General features: G+C 37.6%; 1 protein-coding gene across 1 annotated transcript in view; it reads left to right on the top strand.

Annotated features, from left to right (window-relative positions):
* Positions 1–13,347, top strand: part of st14 (ST14 transmembrane serine protease matriptase) — a 29,958-nt gene extending 16,611 nt beyond the window's left edge. The window contains exons 8-19 of the mRNA XM_079481350.1: positions 1,267–1,403; positions 1,567–1,670; positions 2,229–2,338; positions 2,545–2,675; positions 2,768–2,872; positions 3,643–3,750; positions 4,009–4,122; positions 5,416–5,535; positions 7,699–7,882; positions 8,534–8,808; positions 9,066–9,202; positions 11,800–13,347. Of these exons, the coding sequence (XP_079337476.1) occupies positions 1,267–1,403; positions 1,567–1,670; positions 2,229–2,338; positions 2,545–2,675; positions 2,768–2,872; positions 3,643–3,750; positions 4,009–4,122; positions 5,416–5,535; positions 7,699–7,882; positions 8,534–8,808; positions 9,066–9,202; positions 11,800–11,961 (1,687 nt within the window). The 3' untranslated portion in view covers positions 11,962–13,347. The remainder of the gene's footprint in view (positions 1–1,266; positions 1,404–1,566; positions 1,671–2,228; positions 2,339–2,544; positions 2,676–2,767; positions 2,873–3,642; positions 3,751–4,008; positions 4,123–5,415; positions 5,536–7,698; positions 7,883–8,533; positions 8,809–9,065; positions 9,203–11,799) is intronic.
* The last annotated feature ends 1,789 nt before the right edge of the window (positions 13,348–15,136 follow it).

Raw genomic sequence — 15,136 nt, 5'->3', positions numbered from 1 at the left:
TGTTGCATTTACCAAATAAGAGAACGCAAAATAAACTAATGTTTTAAACAATTTTTTCAAAAGATATTGTTATAATATGTAAACATGAATTGTTTTGGGCACGATGATCATGATAAGTTGATACTGTGACAACCCTTCGCATTAAGCCCATTGCACATTGAGTCGGAAATTTCCGCACATTCGGACTTGTATGTGCAAAGACCTTTACATTTGTGACCTATAGATAAACATCCATAGAACTTGATGGATCATCAAGATTTGGCGCCCAGGTGGCATTACTGTATTTCCACCTACAAGATTTGATTTAATTTGTTCGAAATCAACAGATGAAATCATTTGTAAAAGTTAATTTGTGATTTAGCAGTACTGTTAAGCAGTAAGTCAAGGACTTCCATTGGTTTGCTTTGGAAAACTTGTCAAACAGGTCTGCCCTATGTTCTTTTACCAACTTTTCTCATAGTTAACCTAAGAGTTCTTGCCAAGGATTGTGTCTGGTAAAGACCGCCCGACCTCCTGCGCCCCTCTGTTTCATGCAAATGTTATGTTTCTTGATTGATGTATTTATTTTCTTTACTGTACCAAACAAATCACCCAAAGCTTACAGATCACAAACTGTACTGTGAAGCCAGTGGGTTCTGAACATAATTTTCACTCCACCACTCGGCCGTTGCACCGTTTCCAAGGTGACACTAAATTTCAGTGAGCCGTGGCAATATGGTTCTTAATAACATTGTCACGCCCCAGGTATCTCTCGCAAACTCTGTCTCTCGCTCTCTTTCGGTTGTAAGACTTGCAAACTTGATCTACCTGTTTGACTTTGCTGCTTGTCGTGTACTTTCACACAAGATTGCATCTCCCATAATGCAGTTAACACACTTTATTTAATTTAGGGAAGTATGTAGTTTTGGCTCTGTGAGGAAGTGGAAGTCTACGTGGAAGTCAGATCGCATGAAAGAAATGTCATTTGTGTTTTAATTGTGTTTTGTTCCATATAATCATCTCGCATGTAAAGGTGACATTTTCAGTCTGGGCTGACCTGGACATGAGATTTGTGACCTTCACACAATGAGTAAATACTGCAATGATTTTAACAAGACATTGCAGTATAAGAAATAAAAATGAAAACCGGTTTTGGTTTGTCAGCTAATTTGATTTATAAAAAAGACAATGCACAAAAGCATAAATGCAACGGTCCCATATGAGTCTGTAATGAAATGTTATTTTATTCAGTCACAGTTTTAACTCCGGTACATGTTTCCATTACAGACAGTGTGGACTTCGACCCCCTACAAATCCTCTCGAGGTGATTTCTTCTGGAAATATCATGATCATCAACCTGGTGACAGATGTTGTTCGGAGACCAGGATTCAGAGCAGTTTACCAAGCCATTCCTGCTATTATTGGTAAAGAACACTTTTCTTTTTTGCTTTTTACACCTTGTTCATTGTATAAGAATAAAATCCAGTTTCGATCGATCTTTATAAGCACTTCTAGGGAACTTTGAAATACGTTTTAATATTGATGTCCATAATGACTTCTTTCTTTTTCCTGTTTTGACGTCTCTAGCTGGAAGCTGTGACATATCTCTGAGTAATCTCAAAGGAGACCTCTCCTCTCCTTATTTTCCTAGTTTCTATCCTCCCTTAGTGGATTGCGTCTGGAACATCAATGTAAGGATCTCGCATTTTGGAACTCTTATTTTGCATTTAAAGGCATAGTATACCCTAACATATCTGTATTATACTGTATTATTATGAATAAAGCAGACGTTTTTGTTGAATTATCACATATCAGGGAGAGCTGGGCATTTAAAATATAGTGAAACTACGTTTTCTGGATTCTAAACTGGGGTTGACAAATGATTCATTGTGAATATTCGCACCCAGAAGAAAAGTTAGTGTTTACATAATAAATGTCTGTGTGTTTATAAACATATACACAGACACATGCATAAATATTTAGATATAATTTCAATTATTTGTAAATATAACTAAAACATTTAGACGGTTATTTTTTTATTTATATTTGTATTTACTAATTGCATGTATGTGTATGTGTTTACGAATAAACAATAAGATGCACAGTAGACAGACATGTATTATGTAAGCACAGACTTTTATTCTGCATGTGATTAATCGCTTGACTGCCTATTGTAAACATTTATTGGGCTTTTTGTATTTTTGATTTTGTGATCGTTGAACATTTTGCCAATTTGTGTTTGTATCCAGGTTCCTGTGGGCAAGAAGATAAAGATCGAGCTCAACATGTTTCGGGTGAAAGAACCAATGGTTGACGTTAACATTTGTCACAAAGATTACGTGGAGGTGGAGGGTAAAAGGTGTGCTCTCTTTACTCTCGCCTTATTGTTGCATGCTTTGCTTTCGAACTAAAACTTCGTTTGTCTCACTGTAACAGAGGTCAAGAATTTCTTTTCATGTTGAATAACCAATCTGATGAAAATGTAAATTTTTATTCCTCCACATAATTAACATTTGCCTCACATTAAAACCATGAAATAAATCAGCCGTCTTTTCTTTCCTCAAGGTATTGTGGGGAGAAGGCTCAACTCGTGCTGTCTAGCTCCAGCAACACATTAGTAGTGAAGTTCCATTCAGATGAGTCTTACACAGATAAAGGATTCAGGGCCACTTATACTGCCTTTGACCCTGTCAACCGTATGTAACCCTGCTGTTTATACTGTATGATATTATCTGAATGTTCAGGAATTCATCCCTTCGTGTCGTGTTCTCTTGTCTTCCATCTGCAGCTTGCCCCGGTCAGTTCGCCTGTTCCTCGGGCCTTTGCATCAGGAACGAGCTTAAGTGTGACGGCTGGAGTGACTGTCTGGACATGAGTGATGAGAAAAACTGCAGTAAGTCGTAATACAAAAATATGACCTGAAAGGTTTAGAGAAATCAGAATTTTGGCTCACTTTCAGCGCTGTTGGAATTTGAATTTCAGTGAATTTGTCACGACCCGCAGGGTGTTTCATCAGAATAATAAGAAAAGGAATTGCAATTTAAGACGTATTGCACAGTCATGCAACAAAGGTGTTTTTAGCCCAACACAAGTTTGTATGTTATTTATTTGGGTCGATTATTTTCCGGTTTAGACTGCATGTTTTTTTCTCAAGTCAATATCTTATTGTAATATTTTTAAAACGGTGATCTCAGTATTTTACATTACATACTACATTGAATTTAATAACATTACCTTTTGAGTAAATATATTTTATTTATTATTTAATTATAAATTATATTATATTATATATTATTTGTTCCAAATCTGTATAAATGTCTTTGTTCTGATGATCACGGAGACAGATATTTGGCAGAATGCTTATAACCATCACTTCTTGGCCACCACTGACTACCGTAAAGAATTTGAATTTAAAAAGCATTCTCCATTCAGTCCTAAATGACACCGTACAGGAGATAATGGGCCAATAACTGTAGATATAATTGGTTTACTAACAACAAGGCGACCGGTGAGCTGTAAAATACTTACGATCTGTTTATTTACAGTGAATTGACCTTTTAATGAAGTCCAGATTGAACTGATGTCTTACAATGGCAGGCAATATTGTTGCATGGAAATTGCATTAGCACAATTTTCAAAGGTCTGTGTATGTGTGTGTTCCAGAATGTGACGAAGACCAGTTTTCCTGTGGTAATGGCCTGTGCAGACCTCAATACTTTGTTTGTGACCGAGTAAATGATTGCGGTGATAACAGCGATGAGCTGCATTGTGGTGAGTGTCTCATCTCCAGCGGAGAGAAATGTGCTGCTTGTGGAATTTTGTTTCTTAAAGAAGACACCAAAGCTTAGTCTCCAAGGCGCTTGTAAGTTAAAAAGCGATCCTGAATGATTAGAGTAATACACACCGTTATGGTCAACTGTTAAGATCACATCGTCTAGTAAGGACTTGCCAAACATCAACATACGGGTTACCCGTTTTTTTCCATTTCCATTGAAGAATCTAAAAAACCCTCTATGTTCCTCCATATAGATTGCGGCAGGGCTGAGATGCGGTGCGGCGACGGCACATGTGTCCCGCAGGAAGTGATATGTGATGGGAAGAGTGATTGTGCTGATAGCAGCGATGAGGACTCCTGCAAAGGATGTAAGTGCATTGTGTTCTCGCACACGACAGTTTTCCTGTTCCTTAGCGCACATCAGTAGGTTGATCACAATTTTGCAATGGATGTTTTGTAAAGGGGAATTCCAGCATTAAGGATGTGACGATGACAGTTAGTCAACACTTAAAATGTATAAGTTTCTATTTTAGAAACTCCAACAAATGGAGAAGAGATGGCTCTTTATTGAACACGACGTGTAATTATTATCTTAATTTCATATGCCCATTTCTGAGAATTGAGAAATATCGATCATTATGGATGTGATATCTTATACTTGACAATGGAAAACTGTGCTTCAAAAATACAAAATATGTGTTTTACGAGAGACTTTACATGGGTATTTAAACCACCAAATATTGATATCTGACTTATCAGTATGGTGAAAACCTTTGGTAAAGACGTTTGCATGGAAAACAATTCTTGTTTTTTTTAGAACCGTTAAACATTTAGGGGCAGTTTCCCTGACAGGTCTTAAGGCTAGTCCCAGACTAACTGAAATGTTAGAGGTGTCTTTAACGAAAATAATTTACAATGGCATATCTTAAAATATATCAGTGCGATTGTTTTGTCTCAAGATGCACACCAGTAATGTTTTTTGTAAAGTATGTTTTTAAACGGAACTTAAATATCCTAATTTAACTAAGGCCTAGTCCTGGTTTAAACTAATCCTTGTTCGGGAAACCAGCCCAATATGACTCTCCTCCTACTTAGAAAAACAAGTCGATTAAACTAAAAGCCAAAAAGCGTCTTTTTAATGACCTAAAAATGTATGTTCTGGTCAACGTCGGAGGAAATCGATTAATGGGCACTGAATATGTGAACATGTTTGAAGGTGCGTAATGTCTGACACGCAGGTCGCATTTTCTGTTTCTCCATCTCTGCAGACGTTCAACTGACACGTACATACCCATCATCCGCTGAAATCTCACAGCATTAATGAATGCGATAATTATTCCTGTTTTATTATGCAAATCAGACAGTTGTGAGCCATAGCTTTAAAGATTGACTGAAACAGCGGTGAAATTACATGCTTGAGCCATTTATCTTGCGTGCAGTCTTTCTTTACCTCCCACTCACACCCTCCCAAAAGTTGTTCATTGTTTTATATCCTTCAGCAGATATATGTGACCTTTCCCACAATCAATAGGGCTGATCGATAAGCTGCCTTTCCAAGAACAAGGCGTAGCTCTTTGCTGTTGAGATGGAGAAACTTGATGTTTAATTCCCTTGTTTATCTAGTTGTTCATTCTTTTAACTTTTTCTTTCTTTCTTCTTAGCTACAAACGTCTGCACGGATGTTTCCTTCAAGTGTAAAAACAAAGAGTGTATAAACAAAGTGAATGCGGAGTGTGACCGTGAAAGCGACTGCGCCGACGGGTCAGATGAGCAGGGATGCGGTAAGTTGGATGCATTTCTTGCGGTAAAAGATTTTGTGAAACTATTTATATAGATACATTTGCACAGCAGTTATTTTTTTGAGTTACACGAGTCTTTTTTTTAAATAAAATGACTATACATTGATATTACGCTAAATTGAATCAACTATAAATAGTTATATTATTACCGATCAACTAACACAGACTGGAAATTAACTTAAAGTGATAATTCTCTCATCATGTACTCACCCTCGAGTTGTTCCAAATCTGTATACATTTGTTGTGATGAACACGGAGAGAGATATTTGGAAGAATGCTTATACCCAAACAGATTTTCCCCCCCCGTTGACTCTCATAGTTTGAAAAATCACTTTTGTTGTTCTGTTAAACACAAAATAAGACATTTTGAAGAATGTAGGACAGCAAACAGTTCTGCGGCACTTTTGACTACGAATGTTTTTTTCCTACAATCGGAGGAGATATCTGTATGGTTATCAGCATGCTTCCAAATTAAGAGTTAGATTCCAAAATGAAATGAAAAACGTGTTTTTTATTAAGTTTTTTATTCATGTTAGTTAGCTGTAGCTTGGAACCAAAGTCAATATCTTTGTTTTCATCAGAACACAGAAATTAACACAGATGTGTAACTCGAAGGTGAGTAAATGATGAACATTTTTTAATGTTTGGGTCAAAAATCCCTTTAAAGAAACTTTCTGTTCAATATATTTAAAGCCGCAATCCATAACTTTTTCTGTATTTATGTATTTGACATAAAAAAGAATAAAAAAACACTTTTTGGGCAACAAAATATGATGTATTTTATTCATACAAAGTATTTAAAGACACAATCCGTATTACTTTCCTCTATTGCTATCTCAAGTCCAATGATGTCAGACTGACATTACTTCAATAACTGATTATTGTTTATTTTTTATATTGATTATTCATTTTTCATGTTAATTTTAGGTTTTTGAATATAAACTGAAACGGAATGTACAGAAATATATTGTCGTTTTATGCAACCTGGCGAAAAAGGATTCAAGCCGAAAACGGGAACTGAGCAAATTGAAAAGTCTTTTTTTATTTCTGTACATTCAAATTGTAACATATCGTCGCTGTTCTTCCGAAACATCATGTCCATGCCCGGATTCACGAAACGTAAAACCAAATATACGGTATCTGTCCCAATCTGTATAACTTTCCTCTCTATCGCTCGATCTCGAGTCAAATGAAGTCAGACTGACATTACTTCAATCAACTGATTATTGTTATTTTTTTAGATAGATTATTGTGATATTTTATTTTTATTTAAGGTTTTTTAATATACGCTGAAACCTTTTTCGCCGTTTGTTTTTGTATTTTCAACAAACATAACTATATCATTATGGTAACACTTTACAATGAGGTGCTATTGGTACAAATTAGTAAATGCATTAGCTAACATTAGAAAACTTCATTTTTCAGCATTTATTAATCCTTGTCAATACAGTTATTCATGTTACATGATGCATTTACTAATGTTAACGGTGACCATGTTTGATGTATTAGTAAAATACTGAAATGAACATGAATTAATGTTAATAAATGCTATAGAAGTATTGTTCATTGTATAGTTCATTTTAGCAATCGCATTAACTACTGTTAACAAATAGCACCTTATTGTAAAGTGTTACCATCATTATTATCCTGATGCGTGTTCCTCACAACACAACACCCTATTGGATTATAGCTTAAAGCTTGTTGGCTTCCTTCTATTTTTCATGGGCTTTTGTAAAAGTTTATAAACAATTCTGCTCTCAACAAACTCGCAATGTGGTAATTAGTCTCAAAGATTTAGATTCTGAGCCTGAAGCCATTATACTTTTTATGAAACCTCGGTTGACATTTCTTCATGGTTTTAAACTTTTAAAGGCCTCAGGGTTGCCACACTTGTTTTTTTTCTTCCTCGTGTTTTCTTCTCAGCCAGCGTGGCTCTTCCTCTATATATCTGGCCTCGTTGCGATTCTGCTGAGCCCTGCTAAAGGCCGTTGGTCCTGTGAGTCAGAGAACAACTCGCTGTTTTCCAGTCCAAACCGTCCTCTGATCTTATTCCTACTGGACTACTGGTTCAGGACCTCTCATCTCAGCATACCGATGCCATGCCTTCTGATGTGTTATTTAATGATTCCAATAATCCTGTTTTAGATTGCGGAGTCCGGCCATTCAAGCACAACCGTATTGTGGGTGGGCAGAACTCTGACGTGGGTGAGTGGCCGTGGCAGGTTAGTTTGCACTTTAAGAAGGAAGGACACGTTTGCGGCGCCTCCATCATCTCCAAAAAATGGCTGCTGTCCGCTTCCCACTGTTTCATCCAACCTACTTCTCCGGAGTGAGTCTTTTTACTATGCTCTGTCTCTGTAAGGCCATGAGTGTTTACATGTCATGTGTCGTTTGTTTGATTGGTTGTTTATGTTTGTTGTCTGTGGTAGTTGATTTTAATCAGACACATTTTCAGTGTAAATAGGAGCATGAGCTTGTTGTTATTTCTTTTGGTCAGCAGGTGGAGCACTAGGCATGTAGTAAAATCTCTCCAAGTTGCATTCAAAGGAAAATATAAAAATAATACACGCTTTGGAACTGTGCTTTAAAAAAACACTAAATAGATTTTAGGTCCCAGTCGGTTTCGTTTCTTGCCTTAGATACACACACACAAACATTTGAAGGGATGGCTCTTCCAAAAATAAAAATGTCGTCATTTATTCACCCTCATATACTTCCAAACAGTTTTTCTTTTTCAGAACACAAAAGAAGATATTTTGAAGAATGTTGATAACCAAACAGCGTTAGTCCCCGTTGACTTAAACCACAGAGACATTTCACAAAATATCTTCTTTTGTGTTCCACAGAAGAGTCACATGCAGATCCGGAACGACACGAGAGAGAATACATTATTACAAAATCTTTTATTTTGGGGTGAACTAAATAATCCCTTTGTGGACATGGTTTCACGTTTATTTGAAATCTCATTATGTCTCGACAGCTACACAGACAAGTCTAACTGGCGGACGTTCAGCGGTATGCGAGACCAGGCCAACCCTGACCGCTCCGCTGTCCAGGAGCGTACTCTAAAGACCATCATCACCCATCCAAACTACAACCACATGAACTTCGATTATGACATCTCCCTGTTGGAACTGAGTCAGCCGTTGAACTTCACAAACACCGTGCATCCCATCTGCCTGCCGGCACCTTCTCACGTTTTCTCGGCTGGCAGCTCCTGCTTCGTTACGGGCTGGGGAACGCTCCGAGAGGGAGGTGAGACAGCTTGCGCGCCTGAGGGCTGCCCTCTGCCATTCCTCTTTCCTTGAGCTATCTTTTGAATTATTGTCTCATTTTCGCTGTGAAGTTTGACATTCATCAATCCTTTGTCTCAATGTCACCTGTAGCAAATTAAGGCAAATTTTGTTTTGGATGTGGAAGCACATAACTTGTCAGAGCACAGTGATACATGAAAGATTAACTTTACTCATTTTGTTTCAGGATTCATTTCTTTGTTTGTGGTTGTGTTATAGGGAGTGTTGCACAAATACTGCAGAAGGCAGATGTAAAGGTTATTAACGATACAATATGCAACATGGTGACCGAAGGTCAGGTGACCTCGAGGATGATGTGCAGTGGTTACCTCGGTGGAGGTGTGGACGCTTGTCAGGTAAAATCTAACAAAACGCAACAGTTCTTTAGATGACGTTGGGAAAAAAGATCAAATTTTCAGTTCTTATTAGGGACATTTTTGTATGTGGAATTTAATGTGAATGTGATTTTTACGTCAATCTGCCTGAACGTTTGTAATTGACATTCTTGATTTAATCCTGCTGTGAATCTTTAAAGAATTTGAATATGATTTGAATGTACAGAAATATTTTGTAGTTTAATGCAACCTGCGAAAAATGATTCAAGCTGAAAACGGGAACTGTGAAAACGGGACTCTGTAAATTCAAATTGTAAGATATCATCGCTGTCCTTCCGAAACCTCAAGTCCAGTGCCCGGATTCACGAAACGTAAGACCAAATATACGAGTGTCCTTCGTAAGTTCGTAAGAAGCTTCGTTCTTAAATGTTTTCGTAAGATCATCTTAATTTTTTCCATATGAATCAAAGGACATATGCTTTGTAAATTAATCTTGAGAAAAAAAATTTAATGGTCTCATCGGATGAAAACCCACATTTTTCTGCGTTTAAGTGCTATATTCGTGTCCCCGGTACATCTAGCAACACAGAAAATGTGAAAAATAAGGACCCAGTAAGTTTGTTTTGGGGGCAAGCATTTGAGAAAGCGCGCCGTTTCGATTTCAATCTGGTTGTGACATCATAAACTGATATTAATATAATGTTACCGCCCCATAATCTAGACTATTCCACCCACCGCGCTGCTGCCATTGTTGTTTTCACAAGCGGCAGCGGTGAACGTTACGCCTTGGACAACATGCAACGTAGTCATTGCACAGAGGCGCAACCTCAGAAGAGACAGGATTGGATTTATGACATGTTTAGTGGATATCCAACAGTAAGCAGAAGTAAAACAGTTGTGCTTGTTTGCGCGAATCGCTTGAAGCGGGAGTGCTTTATCAACCTGGGACAGTACAAGCAGGATTAGCTTCAAAGTTGTTCTTATCAAGACCAACTGAACGTCTTGTTCAGCCGAAGTAAGTCCTATTTATCAACAGTCTGAATTGACGTAAATGTACCGTGTATATATAGGAGGATAACGTTAGCATATGATAGCGAAGGGAGCTTAGTCAGTCACGGGCTGATATTTGGCAAATGGCCACTTGGAGTTTAGCTTTATGAATCTTAATACATTATGTGCGTTAATATGTTTATGCTAATGAACGGGGCAAACACTGCGGTTAGTTTTGTTTTAAACCCTCTCAAATCATTTGTCCTTAGGCTGAAAAATCTGTCTCAACATAACTAGTTCACTAGAATGATTTGAGACGTTTAAAACTAAACTGACCGCAGAGGAGATCAGGATCACAGCTTAACCATTGCCATGACATTACTGTCTACGTGTGTGTTGTGTTGACACGCTGGATGCAAGAGGGGGTGGGGTGCGCTGTAACTCATTAACTGATTACCAAAAATAGTACACTCATTCAATCCCATGATGCACCGCAATATCAAGTGTACAACTGATCCAATGTGGTAAGGCCCGTGCCGAATGAGTTTGGCAGAAAATGGCGTCCACAGCCATTCACACTGACTGTCCTGTTTTTGCGAACTAGATGTTATAACATGAATAAGGGCATGGGGTGATTTTAAAGCCCAGAATAAAGAAATGAATATCCATATTCTCTGGAATAATTGGCTTCAATCAATTATCCGTTATGACGGTTATGAACTGAAAGCTTTACAATTAACTGTAAATGATGGACATGATGCGTTTATGTTCCAAAATGAGCATTTCTAAACATTAAATGAGAGAGGAGATCTGGCTTTGTTTAAACACTTTATATCGCCAGTACATCAAAACTTTTATTCAACGTTAATGAATTCAAGGTGGTTTAATAGCCATTTCGATGCATTGTCAAGCCTAGAAATGTCTTTCATCCTGTTCCATTCATTCAGAAACCGCTAGAGTACAAATATGACATGAGGATAATGCTGTCAGGGCTCTCTAGTATTGTTGTTGTCTTCCTGCAGCGTGCGTACAGCCTCGTAGTGGAGAAGATTAATTATTCTACCTTGTTTCCTGATATTTAAATGAGCGGATTTCCATAATTTCTACTTCTATCTTACTTGTTATTCATCTAGTTTTTCTCCTCTGAACGCTTTGTGCATCTTGCTTATTCTGCATGAAATCTTTTCGGCGTGTTTTTCTCTCACACAGGGTTCAGGTCTTTTGGATCCTTTCTGCTGTGTTATGGACAGAGAGCTCTTCTTTGCCCTTTTTCTTCACCCTGGCTAATATTCTTCCATTCACTCGGTTGTTTTGTCTCCCTCCTCCTTTTCACACCTCGCAATTCAAATACGCTTCATTGCCATGTCTGTTTACATTGCAATATTGGCAAAGTAATTAAGAGGCGAATTGTATTACACCCAAAACAAATCATTCAGGAATAATGGTAATGAAATGACACAGTAAATAAGCAGCTTAAATTAGAGGTACAAACAAATAAATGATGAGTGATTTCGATCATAATTATAACTTCTTCAGTTGCTTCACACAAGCTCCTCTTCCTGTTGCATCATTTCTTACAGATGTTCTTCTAAACATCATCTCTTCATTTCTCTATTTTGTCTCTGTAGGGAGACTCGGGCGGTCCTCTTTCATGTCGATCCGATGTTGGTAAATGGTTCCAGGCCGGGATCGTGAGCTGGGGAGAGGGCTGTGCTCAGAGAAACAAGCCTGGGGTCTACACGCGGGTCACCAAACTGCGAGACTGGATCCGTGAAATCACGTCAGTATAGCGGACGGTGACAACCAACGTAGAAAATCTGAAACGTTCCAACAGCTTGAGTGCACCGGCAATGAGTGAATACAGCTTTGGCCAAGCTACATGACACTAACTGACTTAAATCACTGTGTGGATGTATGCATCTAAGGTTGAACACGGTCAAAATGGTTTGGATTTTAAAACACTCATTTTTATACCGGTGCATGTATCATTCTTGTATATATACACTCTACAAAGTGGATGATAAATTGTGATGCCATTCTATAAGGTCACCGACATGTGGGTTCTGTTTTGATGCAGTGGTGTCCATTTGTTGTCGGTCTTTAACAGTAAATTCGTGCCACCACTTTTGGAGATCATGCTGTTATTTTTTTAGTTATATTGTTTTAAAGTCTGTTTTAAATGTGCCAAATCTATATTTTTTTCTTAAAAACTATGACTTGAAAACTATGACTTTCTTTTCTTAAAAACTATGATTTGTCTCGCTCGCTGATGTTGGAACCAGCTCTTTCTTCTGAGGTGAAAAGCTTCTTTGCAATCTAGAAATCTCTGTAAGCATCCCACCTGTGTTGACCTTTTTTTCTTACATCTTTGTGATCTTGGGACCTCAGTGCAGAAACTCTGAAATGGAGGATTAGGTAAAAATGGGATATTTCCATCATCCATTTGCCGATACAACCAGGGCCAACACAGGTCAGTCACTCCGGCTGCATGTTAACGTTCCAGCCAATCAAAGTCAAAGCTGTTGCCTAAAGCGACCTAGCAGGATGTCTCTCCATCAAAGAAGGCCTAATGTATTGAGGAATCTATACTGCCACTTCCTCTTAGATTTGCCAAAATCCCTTTCAATGGAAAGTCCACTTGCTCCGTGAGATTGGTTTGCAGTGTGTTGACTAAATGTAGCAGGTGGTATGAAAGGCGTACGCTGTATTTTAAGAGATGTCAAGGTATAGATGTTGTTTACGCACTTGAGATGATGTTTTATGATTTGACCCATAATGGCCTTGTCAGATTTGTCTATTTTAATTTGTGAAAATCTTCACTTTAAGCAGTAATGATTGTGCCTTTGAGTGAAAATGTTTTGGGTGACTTGTGTTTGTTAATACTTTTCTGTTCATTTAGAAGACTAAATATGTGTTGGTCTTTTTGTAACGCTGTGCGAACGTTTATGTATTCGGTTAAGAGTTGACGATGTTACAGTGTTTTCTTTGCAATAAAATACATGCAGGTTTTACATTTGTCATCTTTTTCCTTATTGAGTTTTTTACCCTTGTGCCAGAGGACAACGCTTGTGCTAATTTCCATGTAATGTCATTTTCCAGAGAGCGATTACACCGTTGCTGTATATCGAATCAGCCTGGATGTGATACAAACCAAAATAAAAAAATTCTTCAATTATTATTTGCACGATTAGTGGTGTTCTATGTGAGCATTAATGGAAAATGAATCCAGGGCAGAAGTTGCATGAATCTGCTTCGTTCAGATGATGTGACTGAGAATCCCACGCATGGATTTGTTATAGATGTGAATGAAGGTGTTTTAACCTTACGCGGTACACCAATTAAAGAGATATAGATACATCGCAGTGTAAACATTGTTTAGAATAGTTATTTAAAATTATATTGAGAGAGTATTGCATGTAGGATTAATTACCAGTTAAACTTAACCTTTTATAAACTTTTTGGTGTTTAACTTTTTATTCTAATGATTCTTATGGTATTAAGGCTAATTTGTTATTCTGGCAACCAAAGGTCAGCATTACTTACTACTAAATGGAGCAACTAGCATGACCAGTGGTGTGTTAATATAGAAATTGTACAAACATAATCCTTCACTCTTTTACAGTTTTGTTTAATACACATTTCAGGGCGGTTTTGTTTGACTTCCCTGTCCATGTATTTTTACGCATTTAAATGTTTGCAAAACCATTGGTTTCATTCTTCGAGCTCAGTCAGGTGAGAGTAGAAACGTAAGCTTATAAATGTCAAAGCGCCGTAGTGTTGTTGTTAATATTTGTAACATCGTTGTTTAGTCAAATTGCTTTTGTGTTTAACTAATGTAACTGTAGAGAGGTAAAGTATGTTAAGTCGTATTGCTTTTACTATTAAATAGTTTAAATTAAAGTCACGTGTTTCTCTTCACGTTCATGGCTTGTTTTCTTTTATCATATTGAAGATGAGCAACCCACGGCAAAAACATAAATCGGCACTTATGCCCGTGTTAACGTTACCCATGGCTGCCAACTCTCACACATTCGCTGTGAGACTCACACAATAGGTTGTGTGTAGTCACATGGTTTTAATGACGCTCGATGTGCGGCTGGAGGGCAGCAAGTGATTTTCCTCCATAGGAAATGTCTCCCCCCTATTAATTGAGGGATCGCAAGCTCTAAATTCAAGGGAGCTTTCGGAAAAGTTGCAGTGGAAGAGCCATTAACTGCTGTTTGCATGTGTCTTAGAGATCCGAGGTTCAAGGCCTGTTTTTCAGAGACACGGGAAAGCTTCAAGTACTAAATCAACAACATGCATGCTAGACCCTACACCTACAAATCCACTGCTCCCAGAAGTGATAGATCCTCTTCTTAGCCATATGAACTCATCTCTGATACTAAGATATGTGCCTAAAGCATATAAGGTGGCTGTTATAAGGCCCCTTGTCCAAAAAAAACACCTTGACCCCAAAGAACTAATTAACTGCAGACCTACTGTAAATCGAATCTACTTTTTATTTCTAAAATAATTGAAAAAGTAGTTTTAACTCGATCATGTTCCTTCCTCAAAAGAAATGACATCAATGAAGAATTCCAGTCTGCATTTAGAGCACATCACAGTACAGAGACTTCTTTGATCAAATGCTTTTGGCGTCTAGGAAAACATTTTTAGTAATTATTTGGTTCTTTTAAACGCAAAAGAAGATATTTTGAGGAATGACTTAAATAGATAAATGTACCAATAAGAAATACATTCATCGGTAAATGAATGAATAAATGAATGAAACGACAGAAATAATAAATACAATCTTACGTTCTCGCTCCCCGTTCGTGTGTGTAGGACACTTGTTCTTAAAGCACATATGACATTTTAAGCCACTGAGATGACCTCTGTGTGATCAAAATGTGTGCCATGAATGAATGAATGAATGACTGTCTGAATGAATGAATGACTGTATGAATGAATGAATGACTGTAC

This window comes from Barbatula barbatula (genome assembly GCF_947034865.1).
Source record: "Barbatula barbatula genome assembly, chromosome: 19".
In the NCBI taxonomy this organism is placed as follows: Eukaryota; Metazoa; Chordata; class Actinopteri; order Cypriniformes; family Nemacheilidae; genus Barbatula; species Barbatula barbatula.
Note: the sequence above shows the minus strand (reverse complement) of the source record. Positions and strands in the feature narration are given on the sequence as shown.